The sequence below is a fragment of the Gallinula chloropus genome (assembly GCF_964237585.1).
Source record: "Gallinula chloropus genome assembly, chromosome: 3".
Taxonomy (NCBI): domain Eukaryota; kingdom Metazoa; phylum Chordata; class Aves; order Gruiformes; family Rallidae; genus Gallinula; species Gallinula chloropus.
In genome coordinates this window covers 45,890,984-45,905,745 of record NC_140087.1, presented here as the reverse complement: position 1 = coordinate 45,905,745, position 14,762 = coordinate 45,890,984, and the positions used below count along the sequence as shown (strand labels likewise).

General features: G+C 42.5%; 1 protein-coding gene across 1 annotated transcript in view; it reads right to left on the bottom strand.

Annotated features, from left to right (window-relative positions):
* Positions 1-14,762, bottom strand: part of LOC311189413 (WD repeat-containing protein 64-like) — a gene marked incomplete at both ends in the record, with an annotated part of 38,102 nt that overhangs the window by 4,626 nt on the left and 18,714 nt on the right. Inside the window, 2 exons of the mRNA XM_084261076.1 lie at positions 200-348; positions 2,531-2,657. Coding sequence (XP_084117202.1) covers positions 200-348; positions 2,531-2,657 — 276 coding nt within the window. The remainder of the gene's footprint in view (positions 1-199; positions 349-2,530; positions 2,658-14,762) is intronic.

The following is a 14,762-nucleotide window of genomic DNA, read 5'->3' as shown; positions in this document are numbered from 1 at the left end:
GGAAGTAGTCTTCTAATCAAAGTAATTCTGCTGAACCCAAGTAGCTTATTCATCACAGCTAAAATCTGAGCACAAACATATCCTCAAAAACACCACTTTGAGTAATAAACACTAATCACTTCTCTGATTACCCTGTGACTTTTTTGCAATCAGAAGACCTGAGACTTCTACTGTTTAAATGGTGACAACTTACACTCACCTTTAGTATTGACTCAGAGCAGATATTGAGAATTTGGTGAAGAGCCCTGTTGTAAAGCAGAACATTGATGCTTTTCTCATGTGTCTGTGGCACCTGCCTCGCATCTTGTATTACTTGAGTCAGGGGATAAATATCAATAACAGATGAACCTGCATTGGGTGACAGGAGTGAGAATATATCTGTTTTGTGTATAGTACCAGTCACTTCACCTATGTAAACCATAGGGTTCCTTTGAGTTCTTCTGAAGAGGATAAGGAATGCTGCCTGTTTCTTGAAGAAGTCTGTTCTCTAAGCCAGAGAGCATTCACACATGCTCCCCACAAAGAAGCAGTTAAACAGTGGCTACATATTTCCTTGCCTTAAAGAACCACTCGTCCACCTTTGATGGGATTGATACCCTGATTCCAGATCATTAGAAGCCATAAATCTTCTAGTCCCTGATTGGACTGGCACAGAATGAAATGAACACAAATGAATAGAACTCTAATTGGCAGATATATCACTAAAATAAATTCTGGTCTCTGCTTTCTTAGAGAAAAGCAATCCTATCTGCAGGCAATGATGAGGTCTTTCCAGCACCTTCCTTTATGGAGCACTCAGGTCTGAATGCCTGAACAGTGTTTTTCAGACACTTTCCAGTGCTCTTGGATCAGAAGGATTGCAAAGACAGAGAAGCAGATGGGGCAGACAAGACTAAGGAAAGCACAAAGTTTTTATAACACAGGATCAGAAGGCAAACTACACGTGCAGCCTTATTTCTGTTCCAGTATTACTATAGTTCTACCAGCAGAGGACCACAAGTCAGCAGTGAGCATTCAGCAAGGGACAGAACTGCCTAACACCTGGCGTAAATCCAGGCATAGAGGCCAACAGCTTGGAAAAAGGTACAGAAGGAAAGCTGTGGCAACATACAAATGAAGCATGAAGGTGAGCCACGATTTATGGATGTTAATGAGCTAATAACTGAAAATGTCCTCTGCAAAGTCAGGTGCATAGCAATGAGAATCAATTCATCCACAGATAATATTGGTCTCTTGTCCTCTTTGTGGGCAAGAAGACCTTAACTTAGCCTTTTAATGGAATCACTAACAGAGTTTGAGACCACTTTTACAGATATTTAGTCACTGCCCCATTCATTGTTTTTAAGGGCAAAGACACCTCATTTTGTCGAAGATTTAACCATGTAAAATGCTTACATTACTCCGCCTTGAAAATCTCACCAAGTTAAATTTGAACTCAAGATAGCATCTATATCCTGTAGTGATTATATTTTTTTAAAAACTAGACTGATTAATATTCTGGGCATTTTTAAAATAACACCTAGAAGCTGAAGTTTCTTAAGCTTGCAGTGCTTACCAAATGCTTGGTAAGCACTGGACTCTGGTCTGATGTATATATTTAAGCTTCTAAACAGGTCTATTGGCACACAGACTCAACAGAAAATACCAGGTCACTGAAAACAAAATGTTTCACATTCATCTTCACAGGTTTGACAAGCTTTGGAATCTTTGAGCCTTTGGAAACTGAAAAAGTTGTCTCCAAAGACAACGACCTTATTTGCCTGGTATGTCTCAGGCCTCTATAGTCCCAGGACAGGTTCAAAGCTCTTTTCTCTTGTTTTGTTTTGTTTTTCAGTGACTGTGTCTCTGGGGCAGACAAACTCTACCAGCTTCTGGAGTCTCTGCCTGAGATACAGAAAGCTGGCATCCTTACTGACACCTGTGAAGCTCTAGTCCCTTGGAGATTCCCTGCTACAGAGTCAGGAAACAGAGCCCAGAAACCTTGGGATGAGTTCGCACAGTATTTCATTCCTTGTCAATTGGACAGTGCATCTGTTGACATCACAGACTGTGGGCCTTTTTGTAGCTACTGAGTTAAATAAGGAGTTTGAATACACTTGTGAGGGTTCTGCAGAGCCTCTATTTTGCTGCTTTGATCTCCAAATGGGAGTAAGGTGCTAGAGCAATTACTTGGGGGAAGATTAGTGGCTTAGTAGCTTTCAAGAAATGAGAAAGCTACAGAACAATATATGTAGTTTATTGTTTCCTAATAAGGTTCACCTCGCTTTCAGGGGAGCTTTTCTCATTTTCTCTGCTTCCTGATGTTAATTCCCATGCTGCATGCTTTCATACACATTTCTATAGTGAGATTAGCAGCATGTTTAGAAAAAAGACTTCAAAATTGTCTTAACGTGCAAATATTCTTATCTCCCAGTACTGGTATATCTCATATACCTTGTTCTTGTATTCAATTTCAGTTCTATACAATCATAAACGAAATCACATCCTAGTCGAAGGGGGATGCTCTCATGCATCAACTGCTGTAACATACCAGTGATAAGTGTGCCGTGATTGTTGTCAAATACCATGGCAAAAGTCCCCAGCTCTTGAGGACTCCCTTGACTGTCATGGAAGACCTGCAGCAATGAAAGGGTCTGTATATCCCACACTCTAAAAATCTAGGAGAGAGAGGGGGAAAAATATTTATTCCTCTATTACGACTAGGTTTGCAAGTCCTTTTTGTTTCTATAACAGTAATATTACAGCCTTCAATAGCAAACACATTGTTTAATGTGGTACATCTCAAAATAAGCAAGACGAATATCAAAGGTATCTTTATACACGTTTTTCTGAGGATAAAAGGCACAGAAAAGATGTTTTGTGATCTTGAGCTGACAAATCCACAGTAGAACCCAGTCTCCTGAGAACTGGTTCTACTTTATGACAAGTTGACTCCATTGTGTCATACTTTCAGTCATGTACAGGTAAACACCAATAGTATAAAAGCTTCTATTTGAACCTGGAAATCAAATGGCATGCCACAGTACAAAGGAAAATTTTAGTGTGTTCTGGATAAAGGAATCTTGGAAATCTTTGACTGACAGCAGATGCAGTTTTATGCATGTACAGTCCTTGTGCTCCCCATAACTGAATGCTCCTGATCACAGTCAGGGTACTATCCTATAAGGAACACTAAATATATTAGATATGTTTGTTCTCACTTTCAGTTTCAACTGAAAACAAGGCACTTCCTTGAAGTCTAGACTTATTAAATCAATAATTATATGTTAGCAGAACTTATTGATCCTAGCTGATTAAAAACTGGGTTTAACTTACTGTTATCCATGAAAAATACTCTTAATTCTGCTAGAAATAATGATTTCATTTTTCAGATCCCATGGCTTTTATTGTGGTGAATTTCTGAGAGAGATAATCTTGCTATGCCCTCAAAAGTTATTCTGTCATAAGATCTGCCTTCAATTATCCAGCTGCCAAAAATATGGTGAATTTTATATAGGTACTTGTGGAAGTTATTGTATTCATTCAATTCTGTTATTAAAGGTGGGGCTGCATTTTTAATTGGGATTTTAACACAAAAACATATGTTGATTCTGATTACATTTCAGGAGTTTATTCAGATATGCAATTTCTAAGCATATAGGGAGAAACAGAGAGTGAGAAGGCTTGAGAAAGGAAATCCAGTTGAATAGAAAATGATGAACCTGTTCATCCAGCTGACAGTAGACCAACAAAAATAGAAGAATTGGTGATGAATTCAAGAAAGTTAGGGCAGTGCTGCAGGTAGATCTCCAAGCTCAATTCTGACACAGTCACAATTACAGCATGCAAAAACAGCCTTAAGAACTGAAGATTAATCAGAAGTAGGTATGTATGGAGCTACTCTAGTCAGGTAAAAGGAATAAGTCATTAAACAGATATAATTACTTTTCCAGAAACACCATTCAGATCTGCTACAAAGTTAGTAAAATTATACAAAACACAACCAAAGAGAGGCAATTCCAATAATCTCATGGACTATTCAAGTTAAATTGTTCAACACCTGAAACATAAATTTGACAGCTTATTTCATCATAGCAATAAAGAGAGATGATTTTACAGCCCAAGTGAATATGCGTAAGAGCCTCTTGTACTATTTCTTGCTGCTTGTCCAGCTACTAATGCCAGTACCACATTAAAAAAATGCAGTCACTTAAAGTGACATCAAAAACGCAGACACATCACAGCATTCATAAATCTCTTCCTCCTTTCCCAGCCCAAGGGCAGGGAGATTACATAAAGCACTCTTCCACACGAGTAACTCCCACACAAGGCATTACCAGCGTGGCCGCAAGATGTGGTGTCACTGCTGTTCATCTGCATCAACACACATGGCTGGGCATGAACTCATGCACAAAGAGGGGCAATGAAGGGCATGTTTATTTGGACATTAGGAGGTGACTAGGGACAGTTGCCTTAGGAACATTTTGTTAATAGTAATTTTACCATTCTGCTTATTTATTGAAGAACTTCCCACAGCAGCCTGACAAATGCCAGGAAACCCCCTGAAGCCCTTTGAAAACATATTCTTTATGGTAAAACTTTTCTAGACTGTGTCTTCTGAAACCACAGAATACAGACTATATTCAAGCAAAAAAATCCACTTTAGGAAGGAGTGTGGAGAGAAGGAGCTTCAATTCTTTTTGGAAACAACTAGAAAACAGCCTAAATTGCATTTTCCATCTCGTCTAAAAGCTGTGTTTTACAAGCACGTAAAACCAGCAACACCCCTCTCTTCTGTTTTTCTTAATACACACACAAAGAGCAAAAGATTCATCTTAGCAACTAAAATGGGAACAACAGAGGGAGACAGAAAGAAGATAGGAAATAAGGCAAGACAGAATCGGTAAATAAATATTTTACATGCTCTTGGTACAGTAAAGTTCAGTCTTGGGAACACTTATCTCCTGATGGATTGTTATTGACTGTGGAAGAAGTGCGTCCTCTTCTGCCCCTTTCTGGCTGTAATTAACTGAGATAGAAAAGAACTAAAGTCCAGGACTTGCTGACAACCCCCTTATCCCACTCCTCCCATCAAAAGATAATCCCTTCAAATTTGGGTTTTGAAAAAGACTGCTTTCCTCAGTTCTAGAGAATGGTCATGCTGGGTATCTTCGAAAGAACTTATAAAAAACAACTTTTACAGGAAAATCCCTCTTGCAGCAGAGAGAAGTTGCACTAACCACAGCATTTGCTGTGGGCATAGACGGGAAGAGTAAGCAACAATTAAAGCTGATTTTCTCTCTCCCCTATTTTCTGTTTCAGGGGGTCACTGAAGCATTCGTGGTCTAAGTAAAAAAAAATACAAATTCATAAAGAACATCTGAGTCCTCAAAGACAAAAGTTCCCAGGCACGTAGCAGAGATCAAAGTGCAGTTCTTCACAGTAAGTGATCTGCAGAGAATGCCATCTTCTGTCCTATGATCCCTGAAGTTGATCCTGCAAAGTCCCACAACTCCCTGTAGTTATTAGAAGACTTAGGAACAAATTGATGTCATTGGGATTACTCGTAAGGCTAAGGCAAGGAGGATTTAGTTCTAAGCACATTAATGCAACGTGGTGCAGCAGATGGTGCTATAACTGATGCCAGCTAATTCAGTGAAGTTCAAAATGATGAATGTTTCAAATCACTTCCTCAAATAGTATCATTAACCTGGTAACATATAAGGTTAATGTCCTTTTCCCAAACATGGAGGAATGCTGGAAAGAAATCAAACTGAGTTATAGTCAATAGCGGGTCTAATCGTATAGTAACGTACCTGTGGGATATTTACTGGGTGCTATGCAACGACTGAGTGTGTTTAAAGGTTCTGTATGTCTGTCTGTGTGCTGTGTGCTCAGTGTGCTGGCACTAGACCTAACTGACACCTACTGCAAAAACGAAATAACCCTCAACACTTCTGGAGAACAGGTTCAGTGGACATTTAGATGGTGTGTGAGTCAGAAACAGGTGTAGGACAGAGGTGACTACCCATGGAAGCCTGAACCAAAGAGCTCAAAACCCAGCCAGTCTTAGAATGATGTTCTCACCTCAGAGATAGAGTTTAAAGTAATTTTCAGATATACAACAACTCATTAACCTTTTGAATATCTTTTTTTATTTATTTATTTTCCCCATAGGAAAATAAACAACCAGAAAACTACAGGTCTGGAAATTTATTTTTAATATCGCTTAAACCCTAGATCTCAGTTTTCCAGTAGAACTATAGAAATCAGCACAGGCTGAACATAGATCTTGTTCTATTTCCAAGTGCAGCAAATACAGATTATTTCATACTTTAGCCAGCAAATACTTGCCCAGAAACAGAACATCTAATGGATCATTTCCTTCACATATGCTGAGAATACACGAGGACAATCCATTCCTGAAGGAAAATTGCGCATTCTCAGATATACTGAGAAACCCATCCTTTTGAAAAGATGCAACTGCAGATAGGACTCTATGTTCCTGAAACAGTTCAGCTGCATGCTGATTGCAAGCAAGCATGTATGCTATACACTGTCTTAAGTGTAAAAACTAGAGGAGGAAAATGTAGGTATGAGTCAAAAAATTACATTTTAAATTAATTAAAATCCCTTTTGCTTTTTTCACAGAATCATAGAACGGTTGAGGTGAGAAGGGGTCTCTGGAGGTCATCTTGTGTCACCCCTCTGTTCGAGCGGGGCCACCTAGAGCCCAGGACCATGTCCAGATGGCTTTTGACTATCTCCACGGAGGGAGACTTCACAACCCCTATGGGGCACCCTGTGCCAGTGCTTAGACTTGCTATTCCCTCAAGTGTTTCCTGATGTTCAGACAAAATATCTTGTGTTTCAGTTTTTTATCTTGTCCTGTAAAGGGCAGCATTGAGAACAGCCTGGCTCCATCTTCTTATACCCTCCCTTCTAGTAGTTACATACAGAGATGAGCTCCCTCTTGAGTCTTCTCTTCTGTAGGCTAATTTTATAGGGTTTTTCCACAGACTACCTAAGCAATAAAGTAATTTGAATATTGGAAAATGGGACAGGAAATCACAGAAAATTGGGTAAGTTACATGAAAAGTTCGAAGAAGATTATTCAATGCTCTTGAAGGATTATACAGTATACGAGAAGAAAAATCTTAGTATCTGGGAGAAGCAAATAAACCAAAGAGAATCAAAACATAGCAGCAAGGGAGGATTAAGTTTGAATTTCAAAGCAGCATAGAAAAAATGTATCTGCTATAGATGTGACCACATAATTTCAGTGAAGGATGACTGGAGAAGATTTCCCAAATGCCTCTTTTTCAAATTATCTCAATTAAATTCAATATTGTTGATATACAGTACATTTCAGTAACAGCTGTGATTAGCAATGGTTTGACATAAATTAAACATTGTGCTTCCAGCTCAGCTGCTCTACTTTTCTGGGAAAACTAATGACTGTATTATAAATATACCCTTAAAAAAATGTCATGTTCTTTCAAAATCAATTAGGAAAACATCCACACTAACCTAAACAGGCACTGATACCATCACCTGCTCAGTTCCAGACAGGCAAAAGACATTTAGGACTTCCCACTGGGATATCACACAGCTTGTTTGCCATAAAGCATGTCTGGAGAGAGAGGACTGGAGACTGATAAGATTAAGGTTTGAGTAAATTAGCAAAAGTTAAAAAAAAAAACAACAAAACAAAACAACACTCCCCCCCTTCTCTCCCCATATCTTACTTCCCTTTGATTCCCCCTGAAATGCTAAAAATCTGCCTTTGGGTTCTATGAGAATGAAACTAACCTATATAACAGATTTAATTTAGTATTGGGAAATTTCAGCTCAGAACTGTATGTATTGGACATTAGAAAAAAATTTTTTACTGAAAGAGTTGTCAGTGCCTGGAACAGGCTGCCTAGGGATGTGTTTAAAAAAAGGGTAGATGAGGTACTTAGGGATACAGTTTAGCTTAGGATGGCATTGGCTGGACTTGATGACCTTCAAAGGTCTTTTCCAACCTTGTGATTCATGTGCTTGCATGAAATTAGCTGCATCAGATTTTGAAGAAATTACATATGCAATGAAATTCTGCCATGCCCCAGAGGGGAGATGCAAGAAGAAATCATCTTCTTTATTGCACTACTCTCCTGCCATGCCTAAACGTGTGCATTGCTCTTTTGGTATTAGCTGCCAAAAATAATATTACTTTTAAAAGTAAAAAGACCAAAAAACTTCCTTTCACCGATTAAAAAAAAAGGTTTCTGTTTTCAAGTGATACCATAGAGCTGTATAAAGGCTGGGAATATACTTGCTACCCTAGCACTACAGGTCATCAAACAAAACAGCTTGGTTTTATGCCTGTAGGCTCAAACTTTGTTCACCTGACTCACTTAGGTGTTGGTACTTTTGACCAAAGCCACCGCTAGAGGCATTCTAGTAAAATCAACAGAACAACTGGTGCAGCAAATTTTCTCTCACCAACTTCACTGACAACTCAAGTAGGCAAGATGTGAAGCTGTAGCCTCCACTGTTCTAGCTGTGAATCCCCACTAGGCACTAAGTGAGAGAGTGTGGTTGTCACTGCTTCATGTCTTTCAGTACAAGGGCTGCAGTACCTTCCAGCCTTTCAGTACAAGGGCTGTGCAGTCTGGTCTCTGCCATTGGCCTTAATCTTGTTTCTACAGAGAGTTATGAGTGCAGCATCATCTTTTAGGTAATGACCCACTTCCTGCCACAGCTACAGGTTTAATTGCCCCTGCCCCTGTGCCTGCTTGTATTTTCCTCAGTGCTTCCTGAATGCCTTCACAGAGTTCTGTAACGTGAAAAAAAGGTAGTAATAAATACTTCAGGCTTCAGGTACAAGAATAAGAATGGGCAAACAAACGATAGTGTAGTTGTGAGGAACGTGGTTCCTGTTGGTCTGTGGTATGTAATTCAGCACACAGCATAACTTGTGTTTGCAGGACATCTCAACACAAGGTTTGGAACATGTTCCTATGATTAGGAACAAGGAATTCACATCAATATTTCAGATCTCTTAGTAAATTCACTTAACTGAGGAGCTGAAGGAAAAGACATGGCTGTGGACTGCCACACTAATTGCACCAATTCACACTGTTACTTTTAAGGTCTTCACAACCTGGAAGATCAGAAACAGATTTATTTCCAGGAATGTTACATTCTGAAGCAAATCCAGCAGCACCGAATTATGACAATCCCTGCCTATGCCTTCCTTTCTTCCTCAGTGTCACTACTATGGAAATACTAATTCATATGACTAAAGGTCATATAGAAATTTTTTACAAATCTATGTCTCTGCTTAAATTGTAGGTATTCTTATTTTATAAACCAAGAAAGTAAATTTAACTTTTGTTGACGAGAAGGAAAATAAAACGGACACCAGCAATCCAATATGAATCATAACAGGGTGCCAACTTTATATATGTTCCAGCACTGGATACATCTCAAATACAGCCTGCCTATAGGTTAAGCCCGAAAAGGTCGCATTTGCATAACACGCCCACTTGTTGTTTCTTGTTCGAGGTGGAATTCCCCTTCTACTGGTTCCAGCCGGCTATGCCTCGGTTGTTTTCCCCCTTCAAGGACGCGGCGACCTTGCCGAGCCTCCACCCCCCCCAGCTGTGCCGGAGGCCTAGTTTGGCCTAGGCATGTCAAGGCCATTCGCAGTAGTTCCCTCCAGGCGAGTTGGCCCACCAGCTGCATATAATCCGAATGGCCCCGTTCTGCGAGCCATTCCCCAACAATTTCCCCTTTTTGTTTTTGGGCTAACAGAATGTTAGTTTGTGCCATTCGCTTAACACTTTTCATAATGCAGGCATAAGCAACGCGCAAAAGAATTAACACCAACAATACTATACCTATAAAGCGTAAACCTTCTCTCAGCAAGTTAAATAACCAAGGAGAGAGTCCACCAAAAGCTGACTGTAGCCAATCATCAAAGGGATTCACATTTTTAACAACTTTTTGAGTGTGAGACTCCAGCCAAGCCAATTTCTTGTGAAGAGATGCACTATGGTCAGAAAGATTAAAACAACACATCCCTTCAATGTCCTCACACCCATGACCATGTGCTAATAACAAGAAATCAATGGCAGCACAATCCTGCAATAAAGCATGACACAAGCTGTCTTGATCGTGCAGCAATTGTGACAAAACATCCGTGGTAACATTGGCTTGCTTAATCGACCAGCATGCCAACCACTCCAACTGTTTGAGGGCTTGAGCTGCAGCCAAACCCGGAAAAAAGGCTGTAGCAAAAGTGTTGGCCATCATAGACCACAATTGAACATCATCACGACAGGAGTTATCTAAAGGCACGCCTCGTTTAACAGGACGTGCTATCTTAGTCAGGTTTAGCCAGTCCCTTTGATGAGGGGCAAAAAGGATAAGTTTTCCTAGGTAACACGGCCCACCATATGCGTTTTTTGGGATGCCCTGCCAGGCTCTATCCCCACAGATTAAAAACACATTTGGGGGAAGAGCTTTTGGGGTGTTATTGTTCCACAATAATGGTCCAATTGTTGATGACAGTGGGCTATATAGATCAGCTGCCCCATAAGCACCTAAGGGGCGAGAGACATTATAACCGTCAAGAGTGGTCTCATTGGTGCCACAAAAATGTGTAATTCCATGGTCTGAAGTTGGGCCCTGGCAACACTTCCGTCCAGCCTGATTCGTTCCACCCTTTGTTGACCCGCGCATGAGGCTGAGTGTCACCAATAAAGGTTTCAAAACCGTTCCTGCCACTAAACCTATCACCAAATGTGACACACGTCTGAGTGTGACCTTTGGACGTTGACCCCACCGCTTTAGCACCCAGCAATTCTAGTTCTTGTGGATCCCAGGGTAAGGTGGTGTTAAGGGAGCGGATTAATGTGGCAGTACAACTAGCTACGGTGGAAGAAGAGTGACAGTTATTAGTGGCGTAGGCAGCAAAGGCAGCCTCTTCAAAACCGGGTATACCCACGAGGCACGTTTTAAAAGGGCTAGTAGTTGACTGCATACTCAGACAAAAATCTAAGTTGCCAGTCTGATTAGCCCAAGTCACCCACATATTGGTTCTGTCGTCCACCCTGTGGATGGCCCGCGTCTGCGTCGTTAGGAGACAGATCTCTAACAATGTCACGGTCAGGACGAACTTGCTGGCTGGCCACAGGGCGGGTCCATCTCGCTGGTACCCATAGTGATCCTGTAGGTGCAAGCACACACATATGACCCCGTCCAAGATATTGAACCTCAGCCAGGCCCTGCCATTGTCCAGTCTTTAGGTCCCAATAGTGTACAAACATTGGAACTCTTTTGTCCTGCCGCCCCTTTGGGGCATGTAGAACTATTGGTGGGGAATCACTCTCGCCAAAAATACACAAATGATTTAGGGTGAATAATGTCATAGCAAGTTTCTCCTGAACATCTGCTATTTGAGAATACTTGAACAAATACTGTTTGAAAGTTTGGTGTGCCCTTTCTACAATGCCCTGACCCGTTGGAGAATTGGGGATGCCTCTGACATGGTGAATACCCCATCTTTGCATAAAACGTCTTATTTTTTCCCCAGCATAAGCTGGACCATTATCAGACTTTCTCAAGAGTTCAAAAAGCCGTAGGTTTTTGATGTCACGAATAAAGGCAGTCTCTATGCGGCGCACAATCCCTGCTACATAGAGAGAATCAGTTACTATATTGAGAGGCATTGTGAACCATCTAAAGGTAGCCCACACCACTGCAAGCAACTCTAACGTTTGTAAAGAGTCAGTAGGCTCTCCCTTAAGTATGTGTTGTTGCCATTGACCGTCTTGGTTCCAAACAATCCAGGGACTAGTTGATGGCTTTAAATGTCCTGCAGCCAACTGCTCCCCGTACAAGGTTATGTGCTTGCTGCAGCTTCTCCTTTGTTAACGGCCGCTGCTCTATCCAGATGGGGGTGTCACTGACCCACTGGAGCTGCAGCGGGAAATTGTACCGAACAGTGGCCATCAGCAAAAATCCGAGGCCATTTTTAAGTCGCACATCAAATTGTCTCAAAGCGTCGCGACCGAGCAGTCCCCTCACGCCTTGGGGCAGAGGCATTACCGTAATGGGGATGTTAGCATGTCGATTGTCTAGTTGAATATGAATAGGCGCCGGTGATTGTCGCACTGCAGCTGCTCCACCAACTCCTTCTACCCCTCTCACGCTGGGAAGCGTCTGCCAGTCTCTAGGCCAGCACAGGGTGGACACAATTGTAATATCAGCTCCCGTATCTAAGAGCATAATGAGCTGAAAACTATCAGCTCCATTCGATAACGTCACGGTAGCCTCTGGCCGTACGCCCATAGATAGAGTAAGCATTGCGGCAGGTCCTGTGGAACCAAAGCCACCAGCCCCCCTTTCGTTCGTAAGGCGTGGTGTCATTCCTTCGGCGAGTTGTGGAAGGGGAACAATCTGTGCTATACGACTCCCTGCAGGAATTTGTATTGGTGGGAACTGAGTCTGTACCATAATTTTAATGATTCCCACATAGTCAATCACTCCCGGGATAACTATTAGTCCCTTTACAGCAGATGACGAGCGACCAACAAGTACACCGCCAACAGCTTTGCCATTAATTAGTATGGGCCCCCGGGTAGTAGATTCAATGGCAACAGGTCGCGAATCTATCAAAACACAGTTTACTGCTGTTGCCAAGTCCAAGCCGAGGCTGCCTCGGGTGGCGGGCTGCGTTTGACTGGTGCCGCTACTTGTGTCTGCGCGCGGGGACCAGACGCGCTCTGCTTCCAGTTTCCCTGACGCCGACAAGTTACAGTGGCGTGGGAGCGAGAATTACAGTGGTCACAAAATACAGCCGCTGCCCTGCAGTGATCTCGAAAGTGCCCCTGTTGTCCGCATCGAAAACACCTTATCTTTTTTTGTCGCCCTCTTATTTCTTTGCGTTGGACTAGTGGCGTCAAGGCTGCCATCACGTTATCTAGTACTTTAGCTTGTTGTTCCACAATGCGGCTTTGTTTTTCAGATATCTCCTTTAACACCTTGGCGGCTGCCTGCTCAAGCGGCGGCTCTGGGGCTATCAAGGGGAACGCCTTTCTGCCATTAACGCGCCCGCACTTTCTAAACGCAAAGCCCTTTCTAGCATGTCCTGTACAGAGGCATGAGGAGGGAGGGTGACCAAAACATCCCTAGTCCGTGCGTTCGCATTCTCAAAAGCCAATTTCTCACCAAGAGTAGTCTTTACATGCTCAGGGTGATCTGACTGGTCTAAAGCTTGGTGCAATCTGTCCAAAAAGCTGGCATATGATTCGTTCGGCTTTTGCTTTACCGACAAATACGATGGAGTTACGCTACCAGCTTTAACTTCGCTTAGGGCTATCTGTGCCAATCGCATAGCCTCCTGTAAAACGGCTGGAGGAAGCCCTAGCTGAGCCTGCACCCCAAAATAAGTACCAGTCCCTATCAACTGTGCTGCCGTCACCCCCGCTAACGGATCTCCCTCTGCCCTGGGCAAAGTAGCGGCAGTGTTACAGAGCCGCTGAAGGTGGCTTTCATACTGCATGGCTTGCGACGGGGTAAGTATCACTCTTATCACCTGTTTAATATCTTCCTGTAAAATACCACCACTCGCAGAAAAAATATACTGAAGCATCTGTTTACTAGGCTCACTATGTAAACCCGTCTGACGCACGGTGTCCCTCAGTTGTACTAACAACTTCCAATCAAACGGGTCGTGCTCACCCGCGGTATATACATCATCCCCCTCCCCTTGCTGCTTATATATTACAGGCATGGCTTTTAAAAGTTCATTTGCTGTTGCAACGTCACCCGCTTCCATGGCTTGCTTTGCTATTTTTGGCCATGGTTGGCAGCGAGGACGAGGGAGTTTCAGCTCTCTCTCCTCCCGTATTTCCCGATCTGCAGCTTTGCCCTTAATCCGCAATTTGCTTTTTCTCTTAGGCTGCTTCGCAAAAACCGGCTCTGGTTTCCCCCCTCTCTTTTGACAAATCTTCAACAACTTTTCAAACAAATCAGACAACTCTTTCACAGAATCTACATCGCTATCTAAATCACTAGAGCTACTATTGGAACAATTGAGGGGAGTCCCCGCCCGACCGTAACCTTCTACAAAAGGATTCAGTGTTGAAACAGAGCCCCTCCGAGAGGGCAGCGCATAAGTCTGGACCGCAATATCTTGTAGAAAAGGGTTCAAAGCCACTGACAAAGGTGGCGCGGAGGGTAAGGGAGAAGAAACTCCGCTACGCAGGCAACGTCGGACTCTTGTTTAGAGGGTGATAGCGCGGCAACAGCCTCCTGCGTTCGCTGTTCCGCTTCTGCCGGGGTCTTAGCGACTTTCACTGGCAGGCCGACAGCAGGCGGTCCTGAAGCTAACAAATTAAAAGCCTGCGCTTGGTGATTTTCCACCTGAGAAGCCACCCCTCGTGTTACATCAAGTTTCGCTGACACCGAAAGAGCCAGGGCTCTCTCCTCTTTATATTTGGCGATCGCATTAATAGTCTCTCGCCAGGGGACCTGGAGAGCTTTGGCTTCCTTTTTTCCATCTATAACATCGTTCCGAAGTTCATTGCCAAATTCCCTCCACCGGTTCCAATCAAAATAATCATCCCCTGACTTGAAAAATCCCTTTGTACAACCATAGGCACACAAACCGGACAGATGTTTAAGAATAAAATTAACTTTTCGCTTTTCTAAAAAGCTTTGAAGTAGGGAAAACGCTACCTCTTTATCCATGCTGGCCAGCCGTATTTTCCGCGCGTCCCCTACTCCTA